At 41.7% G+C, this 26,586-nt stretch overlaps 2 protein-coding genes across 2 annotated transcripts; both read right to left on the reverse strand.

Moving 5' to 3' along the window:
* Window positions 1-499: 499 nt before the first annotated feature.
* Window positions 500-3,345, reverse strand: LOC104033428 (interleukin-8). The gene is made up of 4 exons (XM_009486076.1): window positions 3,282-3,345; window positions 2,359-2,497; window positions 1,191-1,274; window positions 500-575 (listed from the first exon to the last, which is right to left on the reverse strand). The coding sequence occupies exons 1-4, from the start codon at window positions 3,343-3,345 to the stop codon at window positions 500-502; spliced, it is 363 nt and encodes a 120-aa protein (XP_009484351.1).
* A 3,500-nt stretch (window positions 3,346-6,845) lies between these two features.
* On the reverse strand, window positions 6,846-8,748 carry LOC104033411 (interleukin-8). The gene is made up of 4 exons (XM_009486054.1): window positions 8,685-8,748; window positions 8,381-8,516; window positions 7,483-7,566; window positions 6,846-6,876 (listed from the first exon to the last, which is right to left on the reverse strand). The coding sequence occupies exons 1-4, from the start codon at window positions 8,746-8,748 to the stop codon at window positions 6,846-6,848; spliced, it is 315 nt and encodes a 104-aa protein (XP_009484329.1).
* Window positions 8,749-26,586: the final 17,838 nt, after the last annotated feature.

Raw genomic sequence — 26,586 nt, forward strand, 5'->3', positions numbered from 1 at the left:
ATTCACCTGTTACATATCCATTTCCAAGACTTCTTTCTTAGCCTCATTATTTCTAATGTTTGGTGAGGGTTGTGAAACAATTTCAGAAAGACGGTTTGACTATACCCGTGGGACCTTCCACATCCCTAGGCTTGTTGCCACCTTCAAAGAACTGTAACAAGTGCATGAAAGAAGACTTCCTTCAAAGCTACACAGACTCTTCCTTATTATATGTTTATTCACATGTTTCCTAATTGTATTCTTGCTATTTCTACTTTAAATAAGGCCATTTAAGAGTAACTAATTTCCTCTTGTTTATTTTTGTCCTTAACAGCACTGAAACACATTCATTAAGCTTGAACTCCTTGATCCGTCACAGATAGAGTTTTAGAGATAGACACAGCAAAGGAAATAAGTGGAATCAGCCACCGTCTTGGGGAAAACAATCATCAAAAGTAGTAATGTAGCAGAAGGGGAGTCTGTTCCTTGACATCCTCATCAGCAAGTGTTTCCTCCCATTTCATATCTTTGAAAAACTCCAAGGTATCTTTTTCCTTGACTTTTCTTTGATTGGTGACGTAATATTGTCTCTGGCCCTGTAATTCAATGAAGTATAAAGTGAATTCAGACATTTATTAATGAAACAATTGCCATTAATACAAGCTATAGGGAGAGCAACGTGTGCTCACAAGTTGTTAATGACCTATTTTTACTGTATCAACCAACTGACTGTGTGCAAAGACAAAAAACCCCTGTGTTTACACAAGTAGTGCTCCCAACAGAAAGGACTTGCATATGCCTATGTCCGAATCGTGCGCAGTAGGGACCTGATTGTCCCCGTTTACAGCAGTGAAAGCTAAAAAGCTCAGAAATGTCAGCTGTATGCCTGAATTATACCCAGAAAGAGGAAGTGAGGTTTTCAGAGCTTGATTTTCGGAAATGTCGAACACGCACCCAAATTGCTCTGTCTCTCGGCAGATGTTTAGGTGCATCATACCTCTGGCCTTTTGGGTGGCTTAACACGCAGGGAAGGTATCAAAGCTAGGAAACGATTTTAATCTTCAGGCATTTAGAAATATAGCTTTAGAGAAGACTGTTGGAAAGAATTACTAATGCCTGAAGAGGGTGAACATTTTCATGCCAAGAAATGAAAATACACTTTCTAAAAATAGCTTTCAGATGGAGCTGTTCTAGTAAAGAAAACAGCTTACCTGGCCAAAATAGCCTTTACAGTGAGCCGGACCCAGGGAGCAGTGGGTTCCAAACACACTTCTCTGCCGTCTTGCAGCGTAGCTCTGCCAAGAAAGAAACAAAGAAGTTAAGATTAGGTGGATCCCTCCCACTCTCCTAATGTTTTGAAATGTATGTTAGCTATTTTGCCAATTAAGTAACTGGAGGACATGGTACCAACTTTTGCTTATTGAACTCGTTTGATATTTTCCAGCTAGCATTTCTGAGAGAACTGGGGAAAAATTATTTTCCTATATTTTTTCTATATTTGGGCATTCAAGTTTGTGGGGTTTTTTAATGAACGATGTCAATATAGGTGCTTATGATGCAATCTTTTTAATGAGCCTGATGAATGGTTTCTTTGGTTTCTGTTCTCTATCTGGTCATAGTTTAGCAGATCTTTCAGGAACGTAATTATCTTGGAAACTTTTTTTTCTTTTTAATCAAACCTGGCTGAAATTACCGATTACTAGCGAGGTGGAACTGGATGACACACAATGCTGCACAGAGGGTGTATGATTGTGCAAATATTATTTGCTTATCAAGCCACAGTGAAAGCATAAAAACCTGAAAGCTCCCTTCTATTTACATGAATGCATTCATCCAATTCACGTGAATAGTTCCTGATGTGATTGTAAGTGAAGCTTACCATATCTTTTATTTTGTACTCACATGGATTTTACAAGTTAAGTTCCACACTCCTCGCACAGGAAAATGCTCAGTGTGCAATTCTGACATAGGGAATAACTCGTGGCATTTCAAACTTTGCCACATGCAGACCAAGTTAGTGGAAATTGTTTGAATTCATGTCAGTGGGATCAAGATTGTATCTTTGATTGATTCTTCATTGTCTAAATTATTAATCGTGTCCTGAATGTGTTATTGGGCTCTAATTCTCTCCTCTGATGTTGGCCATAATTAAGATACTAGCATAGAGAGACTTCTAAAATACTGTCTGGAAGCGGCTTGTAACATTGGCAGGAAATCAGCTCATTCCTTGGGATAGAAGGCCTAATAGCTTATACTTAGTGTCTATGAGGCTTTGCAAGGGATATCTAATTCCACCCAAAGTAAATATTAACTAGGGTGTGAAATGCCAAGTCACTTCCTCCTATTGAAAGCAAGATGCTATTTTGCAAAAGTGCTCACATGATTTCCACATTTTTGCAGCGAGGTCCTCTTTGGCTTATTCTTACACTCTGAATAGCCTTGGGAGGCATGAACTTGGAATGAGTGCTTACGCACAGGCATCGGAAGCCTTTTTGCTCTGTCTTCGCCGGGGCCTTACCTGTAGAACAAAAATAAGTTATGTCTAGGTAAATGAACAATCTCCTCATTTGCTCCCGTGAAGCAGAGTATTCCTTTCTGTCAGCCTTATTCTTGTTACTCAGACACTCTGATTTGCTGAGGACTTTGAGATAAAATTAACTACATCTGCACAACAGCAGCAGTTACATTTTCAGAGCTGTTGGTATGCAGATGCATTTAAAGTTAAACTTGTACCTCTAAGTGAAAATACTTAGATGTTTTCATAGTGCCTTTGTGCCTGGCCAGATTCTACACCTAAATTGCATCACTTGAACAAAGTAGGTTAACGTCATTAACTATGTCCACATATTGTTTACTAGTTTCCGCTGTGATCATCTGCTCATATTCTTTATTCTCTTCTGCAAATTGCATAATTCTTGCTTTGAGGAAGGACTATCATCAACCTGCCTACCAAGAATAAAAGTACAAATAGGAGAAAGTTGTCATTTGGAAAAGAGATGTACGGACATGTTTAGAAAAAAGGTCCTGTCTTAATTCAAACATTTTGTAAAATCTAGGGTTGGGCAAATAATATGGCATAGGAATAAACTAATTTCCCGAGGGAAGCATATTTTACCCCCAGAAACAGTCACAGCATCCTAATAGAGGCAAATACAAATGATACATTTTGTTTCTGAATGACAATTTATCCAAGATGCACATCTCTTGCAAAAAGTCAACATTAACATAGCGTAAGCCCACTTGCGTTTGCATATGTGTATCTATTCACTGGTTATGTGAGTTTTAAGAAATAATTTTCTTACCTTCTGACCCCGCCATGAAGACCAGAAAGAGAACCAAAGCAACAGCAGTAGATTTGCCATCCATTGCTGAGCAGAAGTTTTCTTCTTGATGGAGGTCCTGCTCTGGTTCTATTTCACATCAGGTTTTATATTGGAAAGGTGCACTCCCAGCAGCCTAAGTGCTGAACGAGTGCACTCCAGCGCAGCCCGGGGGTTCCGTACACGCAGGTTTCCTAATAACGTGAGAGCGTTGCATAAGAAATCCAAATCTCTGCACAGTCCGTTCCGTGGCACTTCAGAATTCCCTGAATTACTTCTGCTGCTATATATTTTTAATTATTTCTTTAAATTGGGACTATTACCCATCACTTTTTGTCTGCGCTTCTTCATGGGATATTACTTTTAAGCAACGATGCTGAGCTTGCACTTGGAATCAGTACAGCATTACCAGGCATCCCCCCAACCCAAAGAGACTTTTTTTCCCCTTCTCTCAATGTAGAATTTCTGTTCAGCTCATTGCATTGAGTTTAAATGCCTTGTGCAAAAACTTTTACCCAACATAATTACAGGAACTTTTCATTCCAATCTCATGGACTATATTTTGGTATGACTCTAATGAAGTTATTTAGCCAGTGTCTTCTGAAGGCAAGACATAACTAGTTTCTGTTGTTCGCTGAAAGGGTTTTGCCATTATCTGTTTGGCTAAAGGGATTTACATGCTTAATTCTGTACTGAAAAGCTTCTCTAGTCATTGAACCAGAAACGATGAGCTTAAAATGACTGAGGCATTGTCACCTAAGTCACTGAAGCTTTTCTGAGAATTTCATTTGTTCAGAACATGAAAAGAGAAAGTATCTGACAATAAGCGTTGTAATAACACCTGATTAAAATAAGCACTTAGGAAGTTGCTTGCTTTTCTTTCTAACATCATGCATCTAGAATAATCATAGGTGTTTAAAACAGAAGATAAACACATGTCTAAGTGAAATCTCTCGAGTATTTCTCAGGAATCTGTTTCTAGGGTGTGTATGGTTTAGTCATTGGGATATTGGATAGTCTTGGTTTTGTGAGGTGAAAAAAAGGTGTTCTCAAGGAAAGAAACTGGACCAATGGACCAAATTGTGATCTGATAAGTTATGTTCTCCATGTGAATTTCAGTACTTTACCAAAATTAAGAAAGCAACAGGGTTTTGAAAAGAAGGAGTCTGCCAAATGAGAGCCTTGCTATTGTATGTAGGGGAGATGGCAGTTTACCCTGGACGTACGTGGTGTCTGGCCTTTGCTCACTGGGGAGCAGGACGACACTTTGGACATGTTAGCTAAGATTGTTAACTAGTTCGTAACTGGTTTGATTGGTAAGTGTCTCAATGTAAAAATATTTTGCCAGGAGAATTAGTAATTTCGTGGAGTCTGAGTTCAGCTTTGGAGAGACAGTATTAGCAAAGCAGAAACAAGATGGAAGAACAGCCCACGTTTGACAAAGGTAGTCATCAAGTCAGAAGAGCGGCAGCGCTTCTCCTAGCAGCCTCTGAGAGCACTGAAACATGTTTTTGGAAGCGTGAGGGTTGTTGTTGTGTTCCTAAGAAAGGCGTCTTGTGAGTGCACACAGAAAAGAAATGCAGTATTTTATAATTTCTAGCCAGCCTCTGAATCGTGTCTCTCTGATGAACGATAGCCTGTGGAGAAAGAAGGGATATGGTTGAGCCGCGGTGCACATGCCCTGCCTGGGGTCCTGGGAGCGCAGCCGTTGCTGTAGTTGTGGACAGAAGCATTTATGAGAGGAGCCCTTCCTTGCAGGTACCTGTATCGCACTAAACCTGGTGCCAGTCCTTTAGGATACGCGCATACTTTTATGGGCGTGCATATAAAATGGTTCTTCCCCACCTCTCCCCTTCTTGGTCGATATTTCTGACATGCTCACCTCCAGATTAGGTTTCTGAAAGAAGCCAGCTGGTAAAAAAATCACTCAGAAAACAGGGAGGCTTAGCGTTGTAAGACAAGTCTGAACAAAACCTGTCCCCTTGAGAAACTTTGTCTCCTTTACGTTCAGAGAATAAGATCCAGCAGGCTGTGTAATGCAGTGCTGCGGGACAGGGGCAGAGATGGGCATAGGGAGCAAAGTGTGGTTGGAATAGTTGTCATCTTGCACAAGAGCTTGCTCAAACACTACCAGAAACCCCCTGTTTGTCTTGCACCATCAGCAAACATGAGCTGTTTGTGCAGAATACGGAGTGGCTCCTTATTGGAAAAGACCAAAGAAAAACAAATATCAAAGCATTTGCTCAGCTTTCCCATTTTCTCAAGTGTTTGCTGCTCTATACCAGCCATTTCTCTGTCAATTGCTGTCACAGGCACATAAGTGGCTGTGCAATCGGAGCTCTGTTTCTTAGGATTTCTCCTGATGTAGTCCTCCCTCCTCATGGGAATTAGGGAGGATGCTCAGTGACTTCCTTAATGTTTCTCAGGTTTCCCTGCATATCTAAGTTAATGAAAAACCTTGTTCAGCGCCAGATTCTCAGCTGATGGGCTCTCTGCTATGGCCTTGGAATTTCTGTGAGTAACCATTACTTGTTTGTTACTTTCTATCTGTGAATTTTGCCACCCACGCCTCTGAAAATAGTGAATCCGGCAAAAAAAAGAAGAAGAAAGTAGATAATTTTTATAATTCCTCGTACTGGAAACCATCTGCACTCACCAGAGGCAAGAATTTGCTGTTGTAATTAGCTGCCCCCACAACTCAGCCACCACTTGCCCTTCTGAGCACCCATTATGGGATACAAAGCAAAAAAAATATGCATCCTCTTTTTCAGTTCTGTATTTCAATAAGGAAATTAGTAACACACGATATGAACGTGAAAACATTTCAACAAGCATTTATTAGGTACATAAACATAAATATTTTCCATAAATAAATAAATAAATAAATAAATATTGAAGACCAATTACATTCTTATGCAAAAATAAATAAATAAAAATAAATATATAAATAAATAAAGTGCTTTTTTCTAACCAAAAGATGGCATTAAAGTATATGTTTATACCTTCACAACACTAATTCACAATAAATAATGTCTTGAAAATGATGGCACAAAACCTGATGTCTCATGCCTCTTGGCTTCCTAATTTTACATGCTCCCCTCTTCCGGTCAGTGGCCCGCTCTGAGTGGCGGTGACCTAGGTACAGTGGTGCTACCTGTCCATGCTTTGCTGGAGAGAAGGAGTCGCTGGTCTTTTCCTAAACTGTTAGCTAAAAGGGAAGGCATCATTTAGTGAAAGCTCTGCTGAGGGTGCACTGCACTGATCCAGCTGTGTTTAGCAAAAATGACTCCAGAATCGTGTCCATCTCCTTTCACAAGCCATTTTTGCTGCCAGCTTTTTCTAGCGTCAGTGGTTTCTCTCCTACATAATGAGACTTCTTTAAAAAACTTAAAGTACTGTTGTCAGCTAACTACAAAAACAGGGAATCCATACTCTCTAGTTGCTGTTAGAAGTGTGAAAGTAGGAGGCAGGAGAGGTGAGCTGCCAGAAGATGGGTAAGCGTCTCTCCCATTTTTGCCTTCCTGGAAGACATTTTTCTTCTTCGTCTTAGGACACTGTTTCAGGTTTGGCGTTTGCCCTGGAAAGAAAGAAAATGGAAAAGGAGGCAGTTAGAACTTGTCCATGGAACGGGCATCACTCACTGGAATCGGATGAAATCCACCACCAAGGGTTTGCGCTTCCATGTCCAAGCCCCTTAAAAGCTGTTGCTGAACCTAAGGGACACTGGTGTGTTGTGGCCTTTTCACCAGTGCTCAGTAACTGTGGGCTTCCTAATTCGATGCTTCACTTGACACCACTTGGGCCTGATTTTTCCCCCTACTCATCCAGATGCCGTTAGTTTTGAAAAACTGATTGTTGCTTTCTACCATTGCAAGCAAGAGAAAAGCAGTCGGTTAGCGCCTGGTTTCCTGAGCACTTGAGCTGCAGGTTTTCAATACGCTTGTGCCCTAGGAGAGATGGAGCCAACATTCACGTGGGGCGTGTGGCACAGTAAGGATTGAACCTAATGCTGTAATTGCAGCTCAAAGCAGTCACGGCGTTTGTCCCAGTTAGCGAGCACAAACGGTAGTAACTGCCCGAGGAGACAGAATTTTTGAACGCTTTACGCTGTACGTGTTTGCTAGCTCATTTAAAATACATTTAAATTTTGATAAGCCGTGCTCATTGAGAACAAATGACTCACTTGTCCAGAATTGCCTTGATGATCAGCTTCACCCAGGGAGCAGTGGGCTCCAGGCACACTTCTCTGCCGTCTGTCAGGGTAGCTCTGCAACAGAGAAAAAAGGAAGGGAAAAGGTCTACTTAGTGAATTCCAAGGCAATTTCCCTTTTCTCTCATAACATCATTCTCAGTGTACGCTAACACGGTCTCCTTTATTTTAAGCTGTATCAGTTGAGGCTGCAGCCCAACATAAAGTTTTTTTGTTTTTTTTTTTTTTTAATGGTTTTATATCTTCTCATATCTGTTTGTTTGAATGCATTAGATCATTTGCAGGACTCTCACTCTTTTCAAAACTGCGTCTTTTTTTTCCCCAGCTCGCTTTGTATTTGTGATGGCATTTAACTGAAGGGATAAATCTTTCCATCTTGATTCAGAAACTGTACTGCCCAGTCCATAGGAATTTTGTTACAGTAAGAGTTCTGGAATTGTGACTGGATTATATGATTTGTATGCTAATGGGAGTTTTTTTCATTGACTTAAGTAGAAATGCGATCATATTTTTGACATAGCCGTTAAAATTCATGTTTTGATCACCTGCTCAGCATGGCTCCGTGAGCTTAATTCTCTTCTCACATGCTGGTGGAATTCAGAGTTTTATAAAGTTATTTGCTGCCTGATGATGGCAGGTTTAGGTTGAAATATTGCACAGGGTGTTTAAAAAGTAGAGATTGGCAAAAACAACACGCAATTTATAACACATAGCACATTGTTTGTAAGAGCAGCGAGTGTTGCTGTTCTGCATTCTGAGTAGCCACGCCTGCTGACTTGTTACATCTTTCAGAGAACATTTACATCATCCTTAATGTAAAATCTGTTTCCTTCTTGTTAAGTAATCGGGAGGATTTTGCAAATGCACTTACATGACTTCAACGTTCTTGCAGTGAGGTCCGCTGGGGATGAGGTTCACGTTCTGAATTAGCTTGGGATGGATGAACTTGGAATGGGTGCCTACGCACTGGCATCGGAGTTCAATTGCTGAGCGTGGCAGGGCCTTACCTGTAAAACACGAAGGAAAAAGGTGGGCTGTTTGAGTGTCTCCACAGGAAGCATGACATGTTCTTCTTGCTTACGGTATTCTCTGCACTTGTAAGACAGCATAGTAGCTCGCCCCTCCGCATTTACACCAGCGATCAGTTAGGAGAGATTTAGGAAGGATTTCTTTACCTTTCGTTCCAATGGCTGAGATGAGGAGAAGAGTCAGGAGGGCAGCCACAGCCTTACCCATCATGATGCAAGAGCGTTTCTTCCTTGTGTCGGCTGGGTCTGGTTCTGTGGTGAGGTGAGTTCCCGCAGCCCCAAGGGTGGCCAGTGCCTGTGCTCTGGGGCCGGCCGCGCTTATATACTGCCTCGGCCTCCCCGTGCGCTCCAGCGTCACGGCTGGGTCACACCAGTGGAAACTCCGAACCTGTAAGATGCTACTGTGAAATGACTCACAGGTGAGTGGGTAAGCCCCTTTCCCTGGATGACCACAAAATTGCTTTTCATTAACAGCAAACACTTTACTAATTAAAGAAATACAAACCTGTAGCATATGTACAAAATGGCCCTGTACTTAGCTTTGTGGAGTCTATAGGGTTTTTGTAATACTCTGTTTCTTGTGATTATTTTCTTCCGTACCTTCGTACTTTTGCTGTCATTATTATGTAACTCTGTAAATCTCCACTTCTGGTGGAAGGCATTGGATCTGTGATTTTCCATCTGTGTGTCTTTGGGCATTGAGTTTTTTTCATTTTAAGATGTGACAGAAGTAGGAGCTAATACTTTGTAGAAATGATGGGTACTAGAACTGGATTTTAATGAGCTCCCCTTGTCCTTATATGCCATTACATTTTTTAAAAAATCTTTCTTTATATGCTGAGATAACTTCTGCAGAAATATTTACAGTACTTTTTGATACATTAAAACCTAGCATCACTGAAATAAGCAACAGAATCCAGACTGACTTTGTTGTACTATTGAGAACATACGAAATATATTACTATGATATGATTAATTGCTTTGCCTAATCAGGTGGATTTTTTTGGAGGATGACTGCTTCTTCTGAAGCCAAAACTTCTTAACTGTTTGCTGCTTTGAATTTGGGCAGAGGAAAATTCTAAAAGTTGCTGCAGGATTCTGCTTCTGAAATAAATTGAGGCAGTTTTGCAAATTTAAATTTGAGCCCGTAAAGAGAAGATTTCTTCTGATTACGGTAAGATTAAAGGAGAAGTGAAGATGGGATCACGAAGGAGGATTATGCAGATAAAGTCAGAGATGTACAAATGCTTTTATTAACAACAGAAAATAATACTAAAACAGAAGTGGGCTTTTTGGGGGTTAAACGTTAAGGAGTCCCAGTATTGTTCTGCCAGGTAATGGAGACAGTCAAAGGAACAAAGCATAGGACCAGATATGAATGAATGTGTGTTATTGTTCTCTGACGCATCATGAAGGACACAGAGATTTACGTATGCCAGACTGAAATTCACTTAATATTACCGTATATATCCGTGTCTCTAGTTTTACACAGTTTGTAAATAGTCTTAGAGGATGCCTTCTGAATAGCAGCCTAATAAGGTGTGCAGATATAGCACGAAGCACCTGTTTTTCCTGTAAATTTTCATCTTGCAGTGAACGCAGCTGCATTAGCTAACGTGAGCACATAAGCACTTAATTACAGCCCTTCCGTGTCAAACCAGAGGTCTGCCTGGTGACTATCCTCTCTTCAGTCATGGCCATCAGCAGATGTCTAGGAATATGTAAGAAAAGACCAAGTGTGTTTGAGACTTATCCCTAGTAGTCTCCCACTCTGAGCCTGGTTTCATTTGATGCCTCCTGATTCTTTTTTGAGAAAACAAGAGTTAGATATCGACCCTTATCCCTGATTTCCATCACCTTCATAATTCTGTAGACCGTTAACACATCTCCAGGTGATCTCTTTTTACAAAATGTTGTCCTGTTGCCTGATAGCAGCAAAGACTGGGTGGTTCGTTCCTATCTCTGGACTTTTTATTTCCCCCTAACACACTATTCCCATGCGCAGCAAACTGTTTACGGAAATGCAAATTAGAGTATCAATGGAAACGTCTTCTGGCCTGCAGATAAGGAAAAAATGGAAGTATAAATTGCACTGCCTGAGGAGTGTAGACCTCTTTTCCAAATAAACCCAAGAAACTGTTCTTTGTTTTTCATTTCATTAATGATTTAACTCAAAGATAAAAGTATTGCTTCTGTACTGCATATGCAATAAAGGTGTTGTTCTCTGTTGTCTTTGCATAAAACCTACTGCCTGTTGTGTTTTAAGGAAGTGTTATTTCTGCTTTCTTGATCCAGACAGATAAGTTGTTTGTGGCTCTTGTACATTACTACTCAAATATAAAGAAAGGGCTTAGGTGTCTTACATCTATCATATATGACATGATTACAGTATAACAAACCTTGATATGGAGCAATGGGAACAGCTGAGTAGAGTTCTGGAGGCCGTGTTTTGACTTGTAATTTAAGAGGTAGTGAGCGGAAGACTTGGCTTGCGAAAAACCCATAGTCAACAAAGATAGAATTCTACTTGTGGTTACAGAGAGAAGTCGGAAAAGATGAATCATAAAAGAAAAGATCACATGTTTTATTGTAAACTCTTATGATTTGGCCAAAAGAGAGGAGCCGCTGTTTCGATTTATTTACATGGACCTGGTTCTGGAGACGTGAGACAGGTGAATTAAAAGCCGCTGAATTTCTAATGCATACAGTTTCAGACTGAAGAGAATAATTCCTAAGCCTTAAATATGAGTATCGTAAACAGTAACTGGTAGCCTCCAACTGAATAAACACTTTTTATGTGATAAGGGTTGTAAATATAGTTGTTGACAGGCTTCAATTTTCTTGGCATAAGAGTGCCTTAACACCTACCAAGTGATAAGATTTCTGAGAATCGATGGGCTTATCAGCAATATGTGACAAACAGGAATGCAGACTATCCTGCGTCCAACTTTTGACGTTAATGTGTGGTACAGAAGTCCCTGTCCAAATCACGCGGCAAACTGGTGCGTGCTAGATCGGTTCGAATCAATCTGTAGGTGCTACCGCAGGCATAAAATTGGCTCCTTCCGCTAACCAAGGCTTCCACATCAGTTATGCTATGGCATAGCAAAGGGCAAGAGAGGGCGTGAGGTACCTGAGTGAAAAAATTGGAGTTTCTCAGATCGTTTTGTGTATGCTTCTGCCCAACTTTCCCTAACTTGTGAGTGACCTGGAACTTTACATTTCCTGATGCCCCCATGAGCAGCAGGGGATTTCTTTCCCCTGGGAAACCCCTTGCACTGCTCTGTCCTCATCTACCTCAATGATTGCTCACCGGTATCTTTAGAAGTCTTGCCTCATGCCGTGAATTTTAGATGCCAACATGTACAAGATCATTTAGACATGGCTGAGCAGCTGAGTCAGTGAATGTGACAACTTCTGTTGGTTTTTTTTTAAAGAATATTAGGTTCAGCAGGAAAGGGTAGTCCTGCTTGAGCTTTAGATTTCCTTCAGGCAAATTCTTCCTCTTATTTTCTTATACTTCTGTGACCCTGTATGTAAGTTCTATGCATACTTTTGATCTGCAAAGGGAAAATGTCTCAACTCTCTACATCTTTTTCTTGCAGTCTGGATGTTGAGTCTTATCTGTATTTTGGTGGTGAGAGAGTCCCTACTATGAACCTTACCTAAGGCAACTTGACTGGCTTGAGAGGGCCCAAGAGAACTTACTTACAGTTACAAATACCATAAGTATATATCTTTTCCCCCTAACTATTTATTAATTAGGTAGCAAAAAAATGCTCAAGATTTTAAGTCTGCCAGCTGCCACAGTGAATGACTTTTATATGAAAGGTACAGAATAAATGGCTGTAAACAGAAATGCGGCCATGAGATAGATGTTTAGTACCTATCTTCCCGATCAGCTTCAGCAGTGTCTGGGTCAGCTCTCTACAAAAATATTCATTCTCTTTTGTTTAGTTCATATGCTGTACTGAAAGCCTGACTCATTTTGATGAGCCCTTCTCCTCAGGGAAGGCTCACTGAAATTCATGTGGTTGTCTCTGCCCCTCTTCCTGAAGTTGTTTATTATGCTTGATATTTACCACCATTAACAAGAACGTAAATTACATTCATTTGTTTCTAGAAGCGCTGGGCATGGAGTGAGGCATATTTTCTGAATCGGTCCTCTACTGGGCAGGTGTTACAAAGGTCACTGTGCGAGTGCTTTCACAGAGGAGTATTAATTAGTCATAACGTTGCACACACTCGCTGAGAACAAGGATGAGAGCCAGAGCTATGCTGTACAACAGTGCTACTTCCTCACAGTGCAGGAGACGATGATCCCTATTCCTGTATTTTCTGTGCGGCCTGTCATTCTTGCTGCAGAGAAGTACAGTTGCAACACCTATGCTGGTGAATATTATTTTCCACCTACACTGCTGATGATATCTCTGGTTTAGAGGCAGGAGAAGCACCTTCGAGTTCTGTCGCTGGCATGTGGATCTCCCTGCAGCACAAGCAAGTGCTTCACCGATACACAATTGTATAACACATCTAAAACCGTTGCTATCACTTCTTTCTCTCTCTTCTGATTTTTCTGTTAGCCGGCTCAATTTCCCTTTTTTCATCTCGCTTGCTGTTCTGGATCCTAGTGCTGTGCATTTAATACTCCATCCTTGCAGCTGGACTTCTAAAATTCATTAATAGCAATGTCGAGCATTGCTTCAGCAAAGTCCCTGAGCCTCAAGCAGAACGTTTATGCGTGACTCAGAACTTTATTCACAGTTTTCAGCAGTTTGAAGGAATGCAGAGTTGCAGTCCTTCCTTTCTGTGCCCTTTGACCGATTCACAATACAATCAAAAGCCGTTTACTGATCGGGTTTGATGGAAAATATCTGCCTTTGTAGATAGATTCTACAAATCCTGGGGTTTCCCCGTGTATGTAGTAACTGGATAGGAAATGAAGTAATCGCCAGAAAGGGAAATAGTATTGGGGAAAAAAAAAAACCCAAGAAAAAAAGAAAGAAAATGGACAGGATGCTGCCTGAAGCATGATACATGATCAGGATGTTCATGCTACTCAACATGCAGCAACTTCTTCAAAGAAAAAGTGACACTGTGGTTTAATTGCAGTAGTTGCATTGTTAAGAAAAAAAAAAATTGTGGTAGGATTGCTCAGGGACTTTCCAGTATTTCAGCTGGTACCGCCATGTATTATCCTTCATGTTAAATAAATACCTTTTTTCATTAATCATCGTAAGCAACTGAAAACAAATTACAGTACATGAACCAAAGGGTTACTCAAGCAAATATTTTATTTAATGTGACAAGGCTGAGACTTCCAGGACTGAGCCGAAGCGGTAGTTGAGAAAAAGGAAAGGACTGCAGGAGACATTTAGGAGTCGCACTTGCTCACACTCCCTCCCGTACTCCCTGGCCTCCCCTTTGCAAGTTTCTATCCCCTCAGCTGTGCCGAAACTAGAAGTCTGTTTTCTAGGTAGCATTTATCTACTTGAGGGAGGAGGATAATATAACGACAGTTTTTGCAAAGCTATTGTATTTTCAAGCCTACTGCAAGGCAAAGCAGAATTAACGACCCTGTGCTGCATGGGTATTGCAATTCCAATCATCTGCCTCCTGGTGTAAATCAGGAGTAAATGAAAACCAGTGGAGTCACGCTTTAGCGTTGGATCGAAATCTGCAGAGAACAAGGTCCTGAACGCGGAGGCGTTGAGATGATGCGAAGCACAACAGCTACTAGGAGACAGAAGAGGGTGCATTGGCCTCAAATTCCTGTGAGTAAATCATCAAGGCATTTTTTCTTTCCAAAGTTTCAGCTGTATGGAGGAAAAATCAGTTTGAACTGGAGATAGAGGGCTTACGTGTATGCTTCTTGCCTGCACCTGAGAGAACAAAGGGTGAAGGCAGAAGAACTTGGAGAGGAAGGGAAGTGTGGCCTGCGTTTTGTCCATGAGGGCCTATCCCCGTTGTGTGGGAAGCTGGCTCCTCGTGGGACTGACAGTCATTGACCAGACTGTACGCACATTTACATCACATCAAACCAAGACAGAGTTTTTAGCTGCTTGAACAAAGCCCTCTGACACTGGAGCTGAGGGAAAATGCTCCTCAGTAAGTGCCAAACTGGAGTCCAAAATGGAACAAACGCATCCTAAGGAATCTGCCTCTGGTGCAGTCCTGCCGGTCGGACACCGCAGAAACATTAGCTGACTCCAAGCAGGTAACTCTTTCGCGGGAGTTCATTTCTGCTGGTTTATTGACAGGTTAGGTATTTGCCCTGCTGAGTGCTTGGCATTGATTTTTGCAGATGAACAATCTGTGTTTGTTCTGCTCGGTGGTATTGCCGTGGAAGAGATTGGTTTCCCCTATTAATAGGTATAAATAAGGATTTGCATTGCAGTTGCACCTGGGTATTCCACTTCCTCCTGCAATTTTTCCAGATGCTGGGCAGACAGATGTCAGGAAAGTCAGCTGAGATGGGAACAGACCCCGGGTCCCGTCTCTTCCCACCCAGTCCTGCTCCTCAAGAAAAAAGGGCAAAGGGAGCACCTCCAGCATGTGCTTTTCCTGATTGGCAACACCGTGCTGGAAGGTAATGGTTTTCAGGGGAACCAAGCAAATTTTTCTTGTCACTGGCTTTTCCTCTTCTTTCCTTCATTTCATGTTGTAATTTTGTTCCGATGTCAAACTGACAACCCCAGGGAATAATTTACATTATTCTGACTTCTTGGCAACTGCTGCTACAGAGAACTTCCTTTAACTCCGGTGGATTTTGTAACGCTGATCAAAAGTCAGCAGCAGGTCAAACAAATGCTTCAGGTATGACCTGTTTTGCCTTCTCCCACTCCTCATAGATACGTAATCGCAAACCCGAATACTTGTGCGACAGGGAGAGTTTGTGAATTTGCACCTTGTTTTTCTCCAAGCGCTCACAAGTAGCTCTCTAGTTTTTTAAAGGGCCACTGATACAAAGACAGAATTCACATTTTTTAAGCCTCTGTAGATTGCCTGCAGTATTACAGCACTTTTGGAAAGCCACTCTATTTGTGTGTAAAGTTTCTCAGATTTTGTGAACTTGAAATTAAAAATACTATTGTTCAGCAGTGTAAATCTGTGTCTAACCATCTTGGTAGTTTTACTCCAAATCATATCTCCTCACATCCCAAGTTTCTAGCGCATTTGCAGTTCACCCTGGTGCTTTGGGGAAAGTGATGAATCTGTTCTTTAACTCTTCAAAAGAAAGAGACTTGACAGCTGAAAGTAGTCATTTGTAATCTGACCTAAACACTTCCTATCCAGACTGATCTTCTTAAGCTGAGGTAGATCCTATCTGTGGATGACTGATTTGTGTGCAGTATGTGTGGGTCTGATGTTTACGAAACCACCATCAACCAAGATCTGAGCTAGCTTGAACTGTCACAGTTAGAATTGCAAGTGGTTTCATACCTTTAGCAATACCTAAGGTGCATCCTGAACTTCTGAAAACCCTGATCTCCCTCTGCCATTCCCACCCTGCCCTCTTTTCAGTATCGTGCTTCAGCGTTTGTCCTTTGTGGTCTTGGATTCTCTTTGAATGAAAGGCATCTTCTCTTATTTGTTGTAGGAAAAGTATTTGTCATTGGGATTCAATGAAAGATGTGAGAATTACTCTTATATATCACTGTTTCTCTTACTTCCAGCCCAGAGCTAATTTACTCTTATAAAAAGTAATGTAATTAGAGTACAGGAATTTACCCACTTCCATTTGGCATAAACAGCTGTTTTGACACAGACCGCTGGTGGCCCATGCCAAACCCAAACGTCTGAATCTTTAATGTAGATCAAAGATCTAAACCTACAGCAAGGAGTTTGATTTTCCCAGCACCTTTTCCCTGAAGGACTGCCAATACCTGTTTGTTAAGTCCAACCTGTTGAGGTGTCCAATCCCAGTGCAGTTAACCAGGAAACCATCCATTATGAGCATAAGGCATGCACCGGGGGTAGTCACTGAGCTGAACGTTTAACCACCCACACAAAACAATATCCCTTCCCCATTCTTCTGAAGTGTAATAACTGCTGGAGAGCTTGGGAACTGTTAATAGTCATTATAAGCTTCAATTCCAGAATACCTTTTGTAATTTTCATTTCTGAAGTGGCATGCATGACTGCATGCTGGCTGACAGCCTTTCATAAGGTACATCCTATCAATCACACATACTCTTCAGAAAAGATTTCCATTGCTTCTGCAAAATCTCCATGATTTCTGCAGTTTTGGAGGACAAAAACTCCTTGGGTAGTAAGATGCCCTCCAGAAAGTTTCTCATAGACTGTCACAGAGTAAATGAGAAATGCAAGAGACCTTGGACCCCTTCTTCTTGGTTAGACTTTATGTTTACATCTACTTTTTGGCTGTGATGAGGTTTAAAAGATTCTCTCCTGAAAAGGTTGTCCTCAAGTGTTCTGGTGTTACTGTTCTACTTGAGGCATTTGCCCAAGTTCTGTGCCAGCAAATCCACTAAGGATTTGCCAGCCTTAAAGGACTTGAGATACTTTGAGACAATTTTTTTCTCTTTCATGCTTAGTGTGTCCTTCCTAGGAAACTTTGAGATGGTCCAAAAGCAACTCTGACTTTTCCACTGCCCAGGAGGTGTGATGGAGCAAACCTTAGAGACTAGGTATTCCTCAGAGCTGGTAGGAAATAAACAGAGCAACACTGTAAGCTCACCATTTGCTGTCTGATTTGTAACACAGCCCTGAGAGTGAGGACTTGCCCAGTTCACCTTTTTCTGATACTAGCATCAAATCTATCACCACAACTGAAAATGTTTTCCCTTTCTCTTCAGCTGATGTGAACAAAACGGTATTACTTTGAGGTTCGCTGTCTGACATCTCAAAAATGTAGCCCTTACACTGTCTGCAGGCTTCATTTTGCTAGATCCCTGCTTCCCTGTATCACCCAAAGCTATCTTTCAGGTTTGTTTGGATTCACGTGTCCCATGTCTGACTTCAGAGATTTCTCACCCCCTATTTCAAACAACCTCCTCAACGAATCATTGCATGAACACTCTGGGTTGGAAATACAGATGTCCAATGGCACTGCAGGTATCACCTAACCAGACATCATTACGTCTTCCTGAGCCAGATGGAGAATCACAGTTTCGCAGAAAGACGTAAGAGAATAAGGTTGGAAGAGCCCCCTGGAGAACGCCCAGTACACGCTCATACAAACACATATGTGTGCTCACACACACATCCTACCTGTTCAAAGCAGAGTCAACTACAGCAGGTTGCTCAAGACCTTGTCAAGTTGAGTTTTGAGTATCTCTAAGGATGGAGACTTCACAACCTCTGTATGCTTTTGGTTTATGTTACAGTTTTGTCAGGAGCTCCTTGTTCATCCACACAGGCCTCCTGCCGCCTTTGCTTGACTTCCCGCTTGCTGGGATGGATGACTCTTGAGCTTGGCGGGGAGGTGATACTTGAAAATCAACCAGCGCTCCTGGACCCCTCTTCTCTCCAGGGTGGTCTCCCACGGGATTCTTCTGAGCAGATCCCTGAAGAGCCCCAAGTCTGCTCTCCTGAAGTCCACAGCTGTGATCCTGTTTTTTGCCTTGCCCCCTCCTTTCAGGATCCTGAACTCTACAACTGAGGGTGCTGCAGTCACAGTTACCCCCCATATGATTTATGCTAACAACCTAATCATTTGGAGGGGCCTAACAGGAGAGTGACATTTCTCAGACCAGCAAGGAGCACCATTACAAAAATTGTAGTCAAGTTTTTGCCATAACCTGACTCCGTGACTCAGTGTCACCTGTAACAACAGGTCACAGGGTGATTCATGAATCCTGGCAAAGCAGTTAGGTGGTGACAGTTACTTTGAACCTTATGTCCAACCTTCAGTCTTATAAGGTCTCACAGCACATTAACATGGCTGTTCTAACACTCCTCCTACTGTGCATGAGCTTTTTGTTACTTTTGTGTTGACTGCAAATTTGGTACCGATCGCAGGTGGAGCATGATGAGTGTTTCAAGAGTGACAGAAGTCTTCATGAGCGTAGAAGGCCTAGCAAGCTAATACAGTTGGGACATAAACACTTTTCAGGCAATAGTACCTCAAAGGTTAATTACTGGGTGCCATACTCAAAGGATTTGACTGTCTAGCCTGAGTAAGTACGTACTTATGTACAACCGTGTTAACTTGGAGCCACCTTTGATGAAAACTTGAAGTTACACATGTGGAACTGCAAAGGTCCCGTAACCACAGTGCACCTCTCAGCTCTGTTTCTGGAATTTTTAAATGCTTTTCTCTGTGAAATGAAAGTCACTTTGGAAAGTATTGCAGGTAATAAAATTGCCCAGTTTGCAGATAATAAAATTGTCCTATGCCTCCCTGTAGCAGGAGCAGTGACAGGGCCTCAAGTGCTTTATCTCATTCCGTACAACTGGTAGCGAGTTGTAAAACACCGTGCAATTATTAGTTCATAAGGATTTGGCTTGCACTTTAGTGAGGGAGATGTAACAGTATTTTTGATCAGGGAATGGTTACTAAACCAGAGTTTGAAAACAATTTCCTCCCAGCTAACGTTGCAAAATGAGCAGGATGTGCACTTGTTGGCTTGAACGTCACTGTGTTCACCTTTCACATTAGTTTTTGAAGTACACTATAGAAGTGTGGGAAAGGGAATAGCTACAGATTACATTTGAACTCATAGCCTTTGTTGTTATAATCTTTAAGAAATATGGCTTGAGTTTCAAGGTACAGAATTGGTCAGGAAGGGAAAAAATTAGTTCTGGAGTATATTTGTGCAGCCTCATTGAAACTTTCAGTCTTTTATGCCAGGTTTCAAGAGAGGGATCAATTTTTCATTGACCTTTGAAGCACTGTCTACTGAAATACACATTCAGAATGAAAAAGCTGATGTATTCTTTGTTGCTGTGGCATAAACACTCCTGCCGTGATAGGCAAGAAGATCCCGTCCAAAGCTTTCTATCACAGTAGTACTTTTCATCAACTACTTTTTTCATTGGTGTTTTGTGATACTTGTTTAAGATGTTGCTAATTAAAAATTGTGTGTCATGTCTTAAACGCACCGTAGTGCATTCTGAAAGGAATGCTTGCAATTCCATATAAGCCAGTGCATGTCCTGCTCTTTTCACAACGCAGTCTGGAAGGAAATGCCAAACATTATGGTAATCACCAAAAGAAATTCCAGATGAAAACCATGTGTGTGTGTAGGAGAAGGCATAAGAGACAATAAGTTTGGTTTTCGTACACATTTTTTGAGTACTTATGTGATTTTTTGACAGTAAGAAGTGTAAACCAGGCATCACAAATCCAGACAACAAATGAATCGCTTCCCTTCTGAAGAAACTAAAAATTGCATTTTGCTGTTTAGGCACAACATTAAGCCAAGTTGTGTTGCACCAGCATGAGTTCCTCAGAGTCCTCCTTTTTTGGCTGCTCCTTATTTCTTTTCTGAATCAAAGATATTTCCCAATAACCAACCATTACTGTGCTGTTTTACTATGTTTTGGACAGATTAGTCCGGAAGGGAATAGTGTTTCTCATTAGCATGCAGTCAAATCAGAGTTTCAGTGGAAGACTTTTGGGACTTGTTTTGAGATCTGGGAATAGGAATGGGCTGAGATTTCTACTACAGACATGTTTTTTTCACTCCGGTGCTGGTCATTTTATTTTTAGGGTGATTCCTCCTTACTTATTTGAGGGGGGTCCCATTTTATACTCTGGCTCTGTGACAGTGGTAGTGAAATAACGGAAGAGACGGTGCAAACGCGGCACTGCAGAGGTGGGTACAAGAGGCCAGGGCTGAGGAAGGCATAGGAACTTCTTACACCGTCTTCCCCAAAGCTGTATGTCTCAAACGACATCCTTAGTTGTAATAACATAGCCTAGAAAATTATTTACTGTAATCCATTGTATGAAACATCAGACATGATGTATTAGCTGGAGATAGTATCTGAAGGATTAGCGACGATTGGTCTAAAGCCTTTGAGAACTAAGGCGCCATCAACTCAAGTTATACGACACAATGGAATTACAAGACATAATGACATTTTTATCACAGAACGAAGACTGTCTTTCTTAAGCCTTACTAACATACAGATCACTTCATTTCGTGGCAAGTTCAGTCATGTTGGCCCTTCCTGCTACCAGGAATGGGTGTGAATTAAGGAAGTGTTGGGTATCTAAATATGCTGAATCCCTTAACCTCAACAGCAAGCAGTGAGAGTGCCATGTACTCAGTGCTGCTCAGGAAGCAGTCACACCATACTGTTATTACTTCTAGTTTACACCTACTAGCACAACTATAGCATTACAGCTAGAGCATTGTGTTGCATGTGACTGCTATGGTATAAAGGGAGAACAAGCAGGCTGGAGCAGCAGCGCAGTTGTTGCCTAAGGTGAGTCGCTCGCAGACGTGCCTGCTGTCTTTCAGACTGTGAATATATCTCCCCATGTTGTTTATCTGCAAAAGGCAATGTCGGTACGTTGCATCTTTGCTGTTTTTCAGGGCCCCGTCCTCAGGCCCATGTACCAGCCATCGCTTCTTTCAAAATGAATCATTTGTGGTGGGGGCATTCGAAGGCCATTTTCATGTCATTCTTTCACTTGGAGGCAGGAACTTGGTAATGAGTTCAAGGAAGACAATAAAATCATACCCACATCATGTTGCAATCTCCTTGTGTTGCACAGCGTCATCCTGGGAGCCCTGTGTAAGAAGTGACTTCTGCACTAATGGCACGCAAGCAAGGACACTGTCGTTTTGAAAGAGCCGTGGTGGTCCCTCTTTAAGGACAGCAGGGCAGCTTCCTGCCTCCGAGCAGCAGTCAGCATTTTAACATTCTTGCTAAGTGAGAATGTTTCTGCTCTGAGCAAGTGGCATTTCACCACCGTTCAGCCTAAGTTCCTGTTGTAGCTCACTAGTGGTTCAGAATAATCATCTGTCTCTGTAAGAGGATCCGTAAATGTATGCATTAGATCCTCTCTTTCAGCATAAAGCCAGCAGACAACATACACTTAGAAAAGTCAGGAATGGCAGGGAGTGCACATACAGGGTTTCCAGCAGCACTTGCAGTCTTATCGGACGGCATCTTGCAGCCTTTGGTGCAGGGCTTACAGCAGGTTGTAAGACTCTAGCACCAGCAAGCAGCCCATTTTCCTATTTTTGAGGAGTATCTAGAATAACGGGCTACTTATCTGAAGCCGAGCTGTTGCACTCTGCCTCAGCAAAAATGAATAATCGTAGCGGTGACTCAGCCTGAAGGTGCTCTGTGCGCTGCCCCGTTGCTGAGCCACAGCTCTTCGAAATCGGACAGAGCCTTTCCTCACCCTTCAGCGCTCTTGCACAACCAGCAGCCACTTGCTTTTGTCCCAAGCACCAAAGAGGCCTGAATCACAAAGCTGCGATCCGAATCTGGATCCGAAGCTCCCATTCCTGCGTGGGTATTTGAATACAGAAATTTTGTCTAAGGCTCACCCCGAGGATATGAAATGACTTCGTGAGAAGGAAACACGAATGTGCATATTTTCTAGCTAGTGTTAGCAGGTATGGGATGCAATGTTAACATTCTGCAGGCAAGTTAACAGCATGGCCTTTGATATTTAAAGTTGTACCCTTGAATGTGCATGTGGATACTTGGCTAAGTGGCCTGAATTTCACATTTGTAACTGCTGCTGCAGTTGCCGGGTATCTGTGAGAGCAATAATCAAGGCAGTTTCAGTATCTTACTTTCGAAGTGCCCATGTGAAAGCATGGACCCATTAGGAATTTTCAGCTTAAGGCAAGTCCCTTGTGAAAGAAAAATATAAGGACAACCCAGGACGAAATCAGCAAGTAAATTAGATTTATTGCATGTACATGATGTGGAAGGTTGATAAACTCAGAGAAAAGACAAACACATGCCTAAAGCATTAATTTGGAACCCCAGAGATTTCAATCCGGCTCTTGGCTTTGGTACAGTTTTGTGACTTTGGGATAGTCGATTAGGCCAGGATCTGCAAAGATCTCATCAAAGATGAGGCTGTCATTCCAGAGCAAATTTACTACCTCTGAAGATTTAAGTTTTATTTCTTTGTGCCTGGATTCTCCTCTGTAAAATTACATAGCTGTATAGGCTGAAGCTGCCTGTCTCCCAGGAGATGTGTTTGAGTTTCCGTGACTCTTTCCTAGAGGTTCAGAGAAAGAAACACTCTAAAGTATACAGCATGGAGGACAGTTAGTTTAAAGGCCTTGAGAACGGAGCGATTAATATTTTTATTTTATTAACACTTTAAAAAAACAGGAGCAGAGGTTTGCCATGGGTTAGTTATGTGATTAAATAAAGTATTGGCACGGTTCTTAGATACAGCAAGTACAGACCTCAGACAATGTAAGTGAAACTGGGTTTTCTTTTTGCAAAGGTAGGATTTGTGAGTTACCAAGTACACTTTAAAGTATGGATCTAGAAGACCTTTGAAAGAAACATCACCTTCATTCTGTGTATTTTGTGTGAAAAGATGCAAGTTATGGGAATGAGCTTATCTTTAACACTGTAGCCACCTTAACCTTTTAAAAGCGAAACAGAATCTGTAATTCAGAAAAGCAGAGGCTTGCTTGCTTCCTTTCTGAAATAAATCTACCTCATAATCCTCTGGAAAGGATTCAAGTAATGTATTTCACCCTCATCACATTTCATAAACAAATAAACTAACTCAGAAAAAAGCATTTGAGTTGGATTATGGTTTTGCTCCACACCTTAGAGACAGGAAATTCACTCACAGGTGACACTCCGGTTTTCAGTGCAACCTGTTTTGTTTTCATAGTAATGCCAGTTACAGACACTACCTGAGAGCTGACCTTCCTGCCAGAAGTTGGCACAGGTCACACTTCTAATGTAGACTTTGTATGATTTATTTGTATGATTTATTTCTGCTTTGCTTTACTTGACCCCATACATTGTTGGGGATTGCAAGGGTCTTAGTCACTGCACTGATGTCACTGAAGTGATTTCCCTATCATACTTTCCACTTGTGTAATCTGATTTTTTTTCCCCTCCATCTTGCGTGCCTTAACAAGATCACTTAAGTGAAAAACACTACCAAGATTTTCTCCTGGTATGTGATACAGTGCAAGTTTGATGGGAGAGAATGTTTTGTCTCTTTGCAGTCTAGAAACTCATTAATCTGAAAGCTGAAAGAAGGGATATTTTCCTATTCGCAACAAGGGCAGAAGCAGCCTCTTGCACCTACAGCAGAATGGGCTAGAGTGGGCATATCTGTTTCTTGTTTTGTCCAGGAATTAGCATTTTTGGTCCAGATTTTTTTCCTTTAATAATATTTGGCTTTACTAGGAATATTGGGATTTCTCTTTGCAAGTGCTTCACTAACAACTTCAAGCAAGCAGGAGACTCTAGTCTCATTCAGCCTCTTTGTCCCAGACCAGTTACCTTTTCTGTCATTGAAGCATTGCAAAGCTTATAACCAAAACCGGACCTCTTACGCCCTTTTTCTGCTCTTATTTCTTGTCTAGGAAGATCTACTGATATCCCTCAGCGTGGACTCATTTTCTGTTTCACATCTGCTCCCACAGCCTCGGACTCAGCACGGGCACCCCTTTGGTAGGGAAGCGCTAAGTATGGTTATTGACTACGGCTACTGGTGTACTGCGGAGAGCGTATGAAAGACAGATGTGTCTGAGTCTGACCCCTCCCGCCCTGCATTTTTATTCTCCTTCCCTCCCTCTTTTCTGCCCCAGGTTACCACAATAAAATGCAGCACAATAGAATGCAATTACAGTGCTTCATAAGGCAGTCTAATTAGGAAGTCAAGTTCTTCCCCCCGTATCTTTTAGCCAGGAGGTATATGAAAGACTGGTGAGGCAGCAGTACCTATGCACGAAGCATCCTTCTCCCAGGAACCCACTCTGAGTTTCACCGCGCACCGTCTCTTCTGTTAAATAAAAGTAGCGTAAGCAATTCCCAGACCTGGTGTTGCAGTGACTGCAGGTATTTATGCAGCAAAAGAAACAGGGGTGGCCCTCTCGGTGACTGCTTTATCCTCTCTGTGGGTCCAGGCAGGTCTACAGTTCTACTTGGAGGCCAGATCTGATACAGCAGCCTCTCGGCACCGAGAGCCTTCAGAGCTTGCTCTTAGTGATATTAAGAGACAGTTCGGCATCAAATGCAAAATCTGTATGTCTAGGCCTGTGCTTTTCATGCATATCGAGTTCATTCCACCTGACCATTAGTTATGTACAAGAACGTTTTGCTCTCGCCCTGGGAACTACCGCTTCATTGTGACTGAAGTTGTTCCCCACGGTTATCCCTAGCTGTAATCACATATTCACATTATTAGATAGGATCAGAAGGTCACTGATGGGAGACTTGATTGATACATGCTGTACCATACTTTTATTGCATGTGAAGAGTTTTAGAGGACAAGGAGAGCTATTTCCTCTTTCTGTGCAACTCAGCTCTTTAAGATGGAAGTTTTCACCTTCCTGATTCGCTTCACATCAAAGAGCACGGGTCCCAAAGCAGCTCTGTGTGACTCAGGCCACCCCTCTCCAATAAGAAGAGTGACTATTATTTAGTCCTGCCTTCTGCTTCTAACCTTTCCTTCTTCCACACGAGTCATTTCTCCCCTCCTCACTTGAGGAATCTTTGGTGATGGACACTGTTGATTTTCACCAGGGAGCCAGAGTATCCCTACCACCTGGGTACCGGCTGCCTGCAGGCATCCTAGCAGGTCCTAAGCCACACTTTTTGCCAACCAAAGCTGTGTTAACCCTTCCCCAGTATTTTAAGCCTAGTCCTTTGTTCACTGACTCTATTCTTTGTCCTCTTTCCTACTAATTTGCCTGGTCAAGGCATCAACTTACTGATACGTAGTTTTCCAGACATTTAGAAAATTGACCTTTAAAACCAGGCCATTCTCAAGTCTGGTAGCAAAGCAGGTATAAATGAGAGGTTTGGCATCTGCTATGTTTTATCCCCAAATGTAGCACGCTAGAGTCAGTACTCCTTTAATCTTTTCTCCCTTTGACTATTTCTTAAACCTTGGAAGCTACCTTCCATTCTAATATGCTCCTTAACACTGTTTAATTACATGGGCCCTTGAAACATCTTTCCAACATAAATTTAACAGTTGTTTTTTCTGCACTCCAGAGTCAACAGAGCATTCTTACAAGTGGTAACTCCAATACACAAACGCTGACAGCCCTGACTCAACCAGTGGGAGAGTAAACTTATTTCAGGTTCGCCAAGTTAAACACCAGCTTTTGTGGAAAGGAATTGTGTCAGCCCAACAGATGCATCCTTGGGGCTGCACCACCTCGTGGTACTTCCACTCCACTGCGTCCTAATTATCCCGGAGTTACAGGGCAGGCACTACTCAAAGGTCATAGGTATTTTCCTATATTATAGTGTTGCTGACTTCAATTAGATGTAATTGCTAGTATTAGTGTTTATATTAGAATGGTGGGGTTTTTCCCCCTATTATTTAGAGACCAGGACAAAGGCTGACAAGTTTGTTATCAGAAATCTTTATAGCCTAAAGAGTCAAGAAAAGGTAAAGTATTAAGGAACAAGGCCAGTATAAGAGAAGCAGTTGGCATATCACATAACTTTTATTAGCATATCATATTTACACACACCTTTCAAATGCAGCAGCATTTCCTCAGTTCCTGTACCAAGGAAGGCTTGCAATAACATGTTTTTCTGGAAACAGACTTGATGGAAAAAGTTGCTAAAGAAAATCGGAAGAGATCAAGATAGACAAAGTACATGAGAGCTGACAGAAGTTATTTTTACATTCAGAAGAACTTCTGACAAAATCCAAGAGCCATTTTGGTTTTGTTTCAGCTGGTAAATTAAACACAAAATTATATGTTTTGCAAGACAAATTTAAAGTTATGAAATTTTAGTTCCCAACATCAGTGTTTGAACAGATACTGCATTAATTAAAAAAATTACTCCAGTTTTGAAAATATTTTAACAGCATATCATTCAAATTATTTTTACTCCACAGAAGCCCTCTCAGCTTGTAAAAATTAAGCGCTGCAGTGACACATGC

Source organism: Pelecanus crispus, chromosome 4, assembly GCF_030463565.1.
Source record: "Pelecanus crispus isolate bPelCri1 chromosome 4, bPelCri1.pri, whole genome shotgun sequence".
Lineage (NCBI taxonomy): Eukaryota > Metazoa > Chordata > Aves > Pelecaniformes > Pelecanidae > Pelecanus > Pelecanus crispus.

Excerpts from the sequence above, each read along its gene's own strand:
- LOC104033428 (XM_009486076.1), bottom strand. The coding sequence starts at position 3,345 with ATGGATGGCAAATCTACTGCTGTTGCTTTGGTTCTCTTTCTGGTCTTC. Across the intron at positions 1,275-2,358 it reads TGCAAAAATGTGGAAATCAT|AGCTACGCTGCAAGACGGCA; the intron begins GTGAGCACTTTT and ends CTTTCTTGGCAG. Across the intron at positions 576-1,190 it reads GTAAAGGCTATTTTGGCCAG|GGCCAGAGACAATATTACGT; the intron begins GTAAGCTGTTTT and ends ATTGAATTACAG.
- LOC104033411 (XM_009486054.1), bottom strand. The coding sequence starts at position 8,748 with ATGATGGGTAAGGCTGTGGCTGCCCTCCTGACTCTTCTCCTCATCTCA. Across the intron at positions 7,567-8,380 it reads TGCAAGAACGTTGAAGTCAT|AGCTACCCTGACAGACGGCA; the intron begins GTAAGTGCATTT and ends TCTCTGTTGCAG. Across the intron at positions 6,877-7,482 it reads ATCAAGGCAATTCTGGACAA|GGCAAACGCCAAACCTGAAA; the intron begins GTGAGTCATTTG and ends CTTTCTTTCCAG.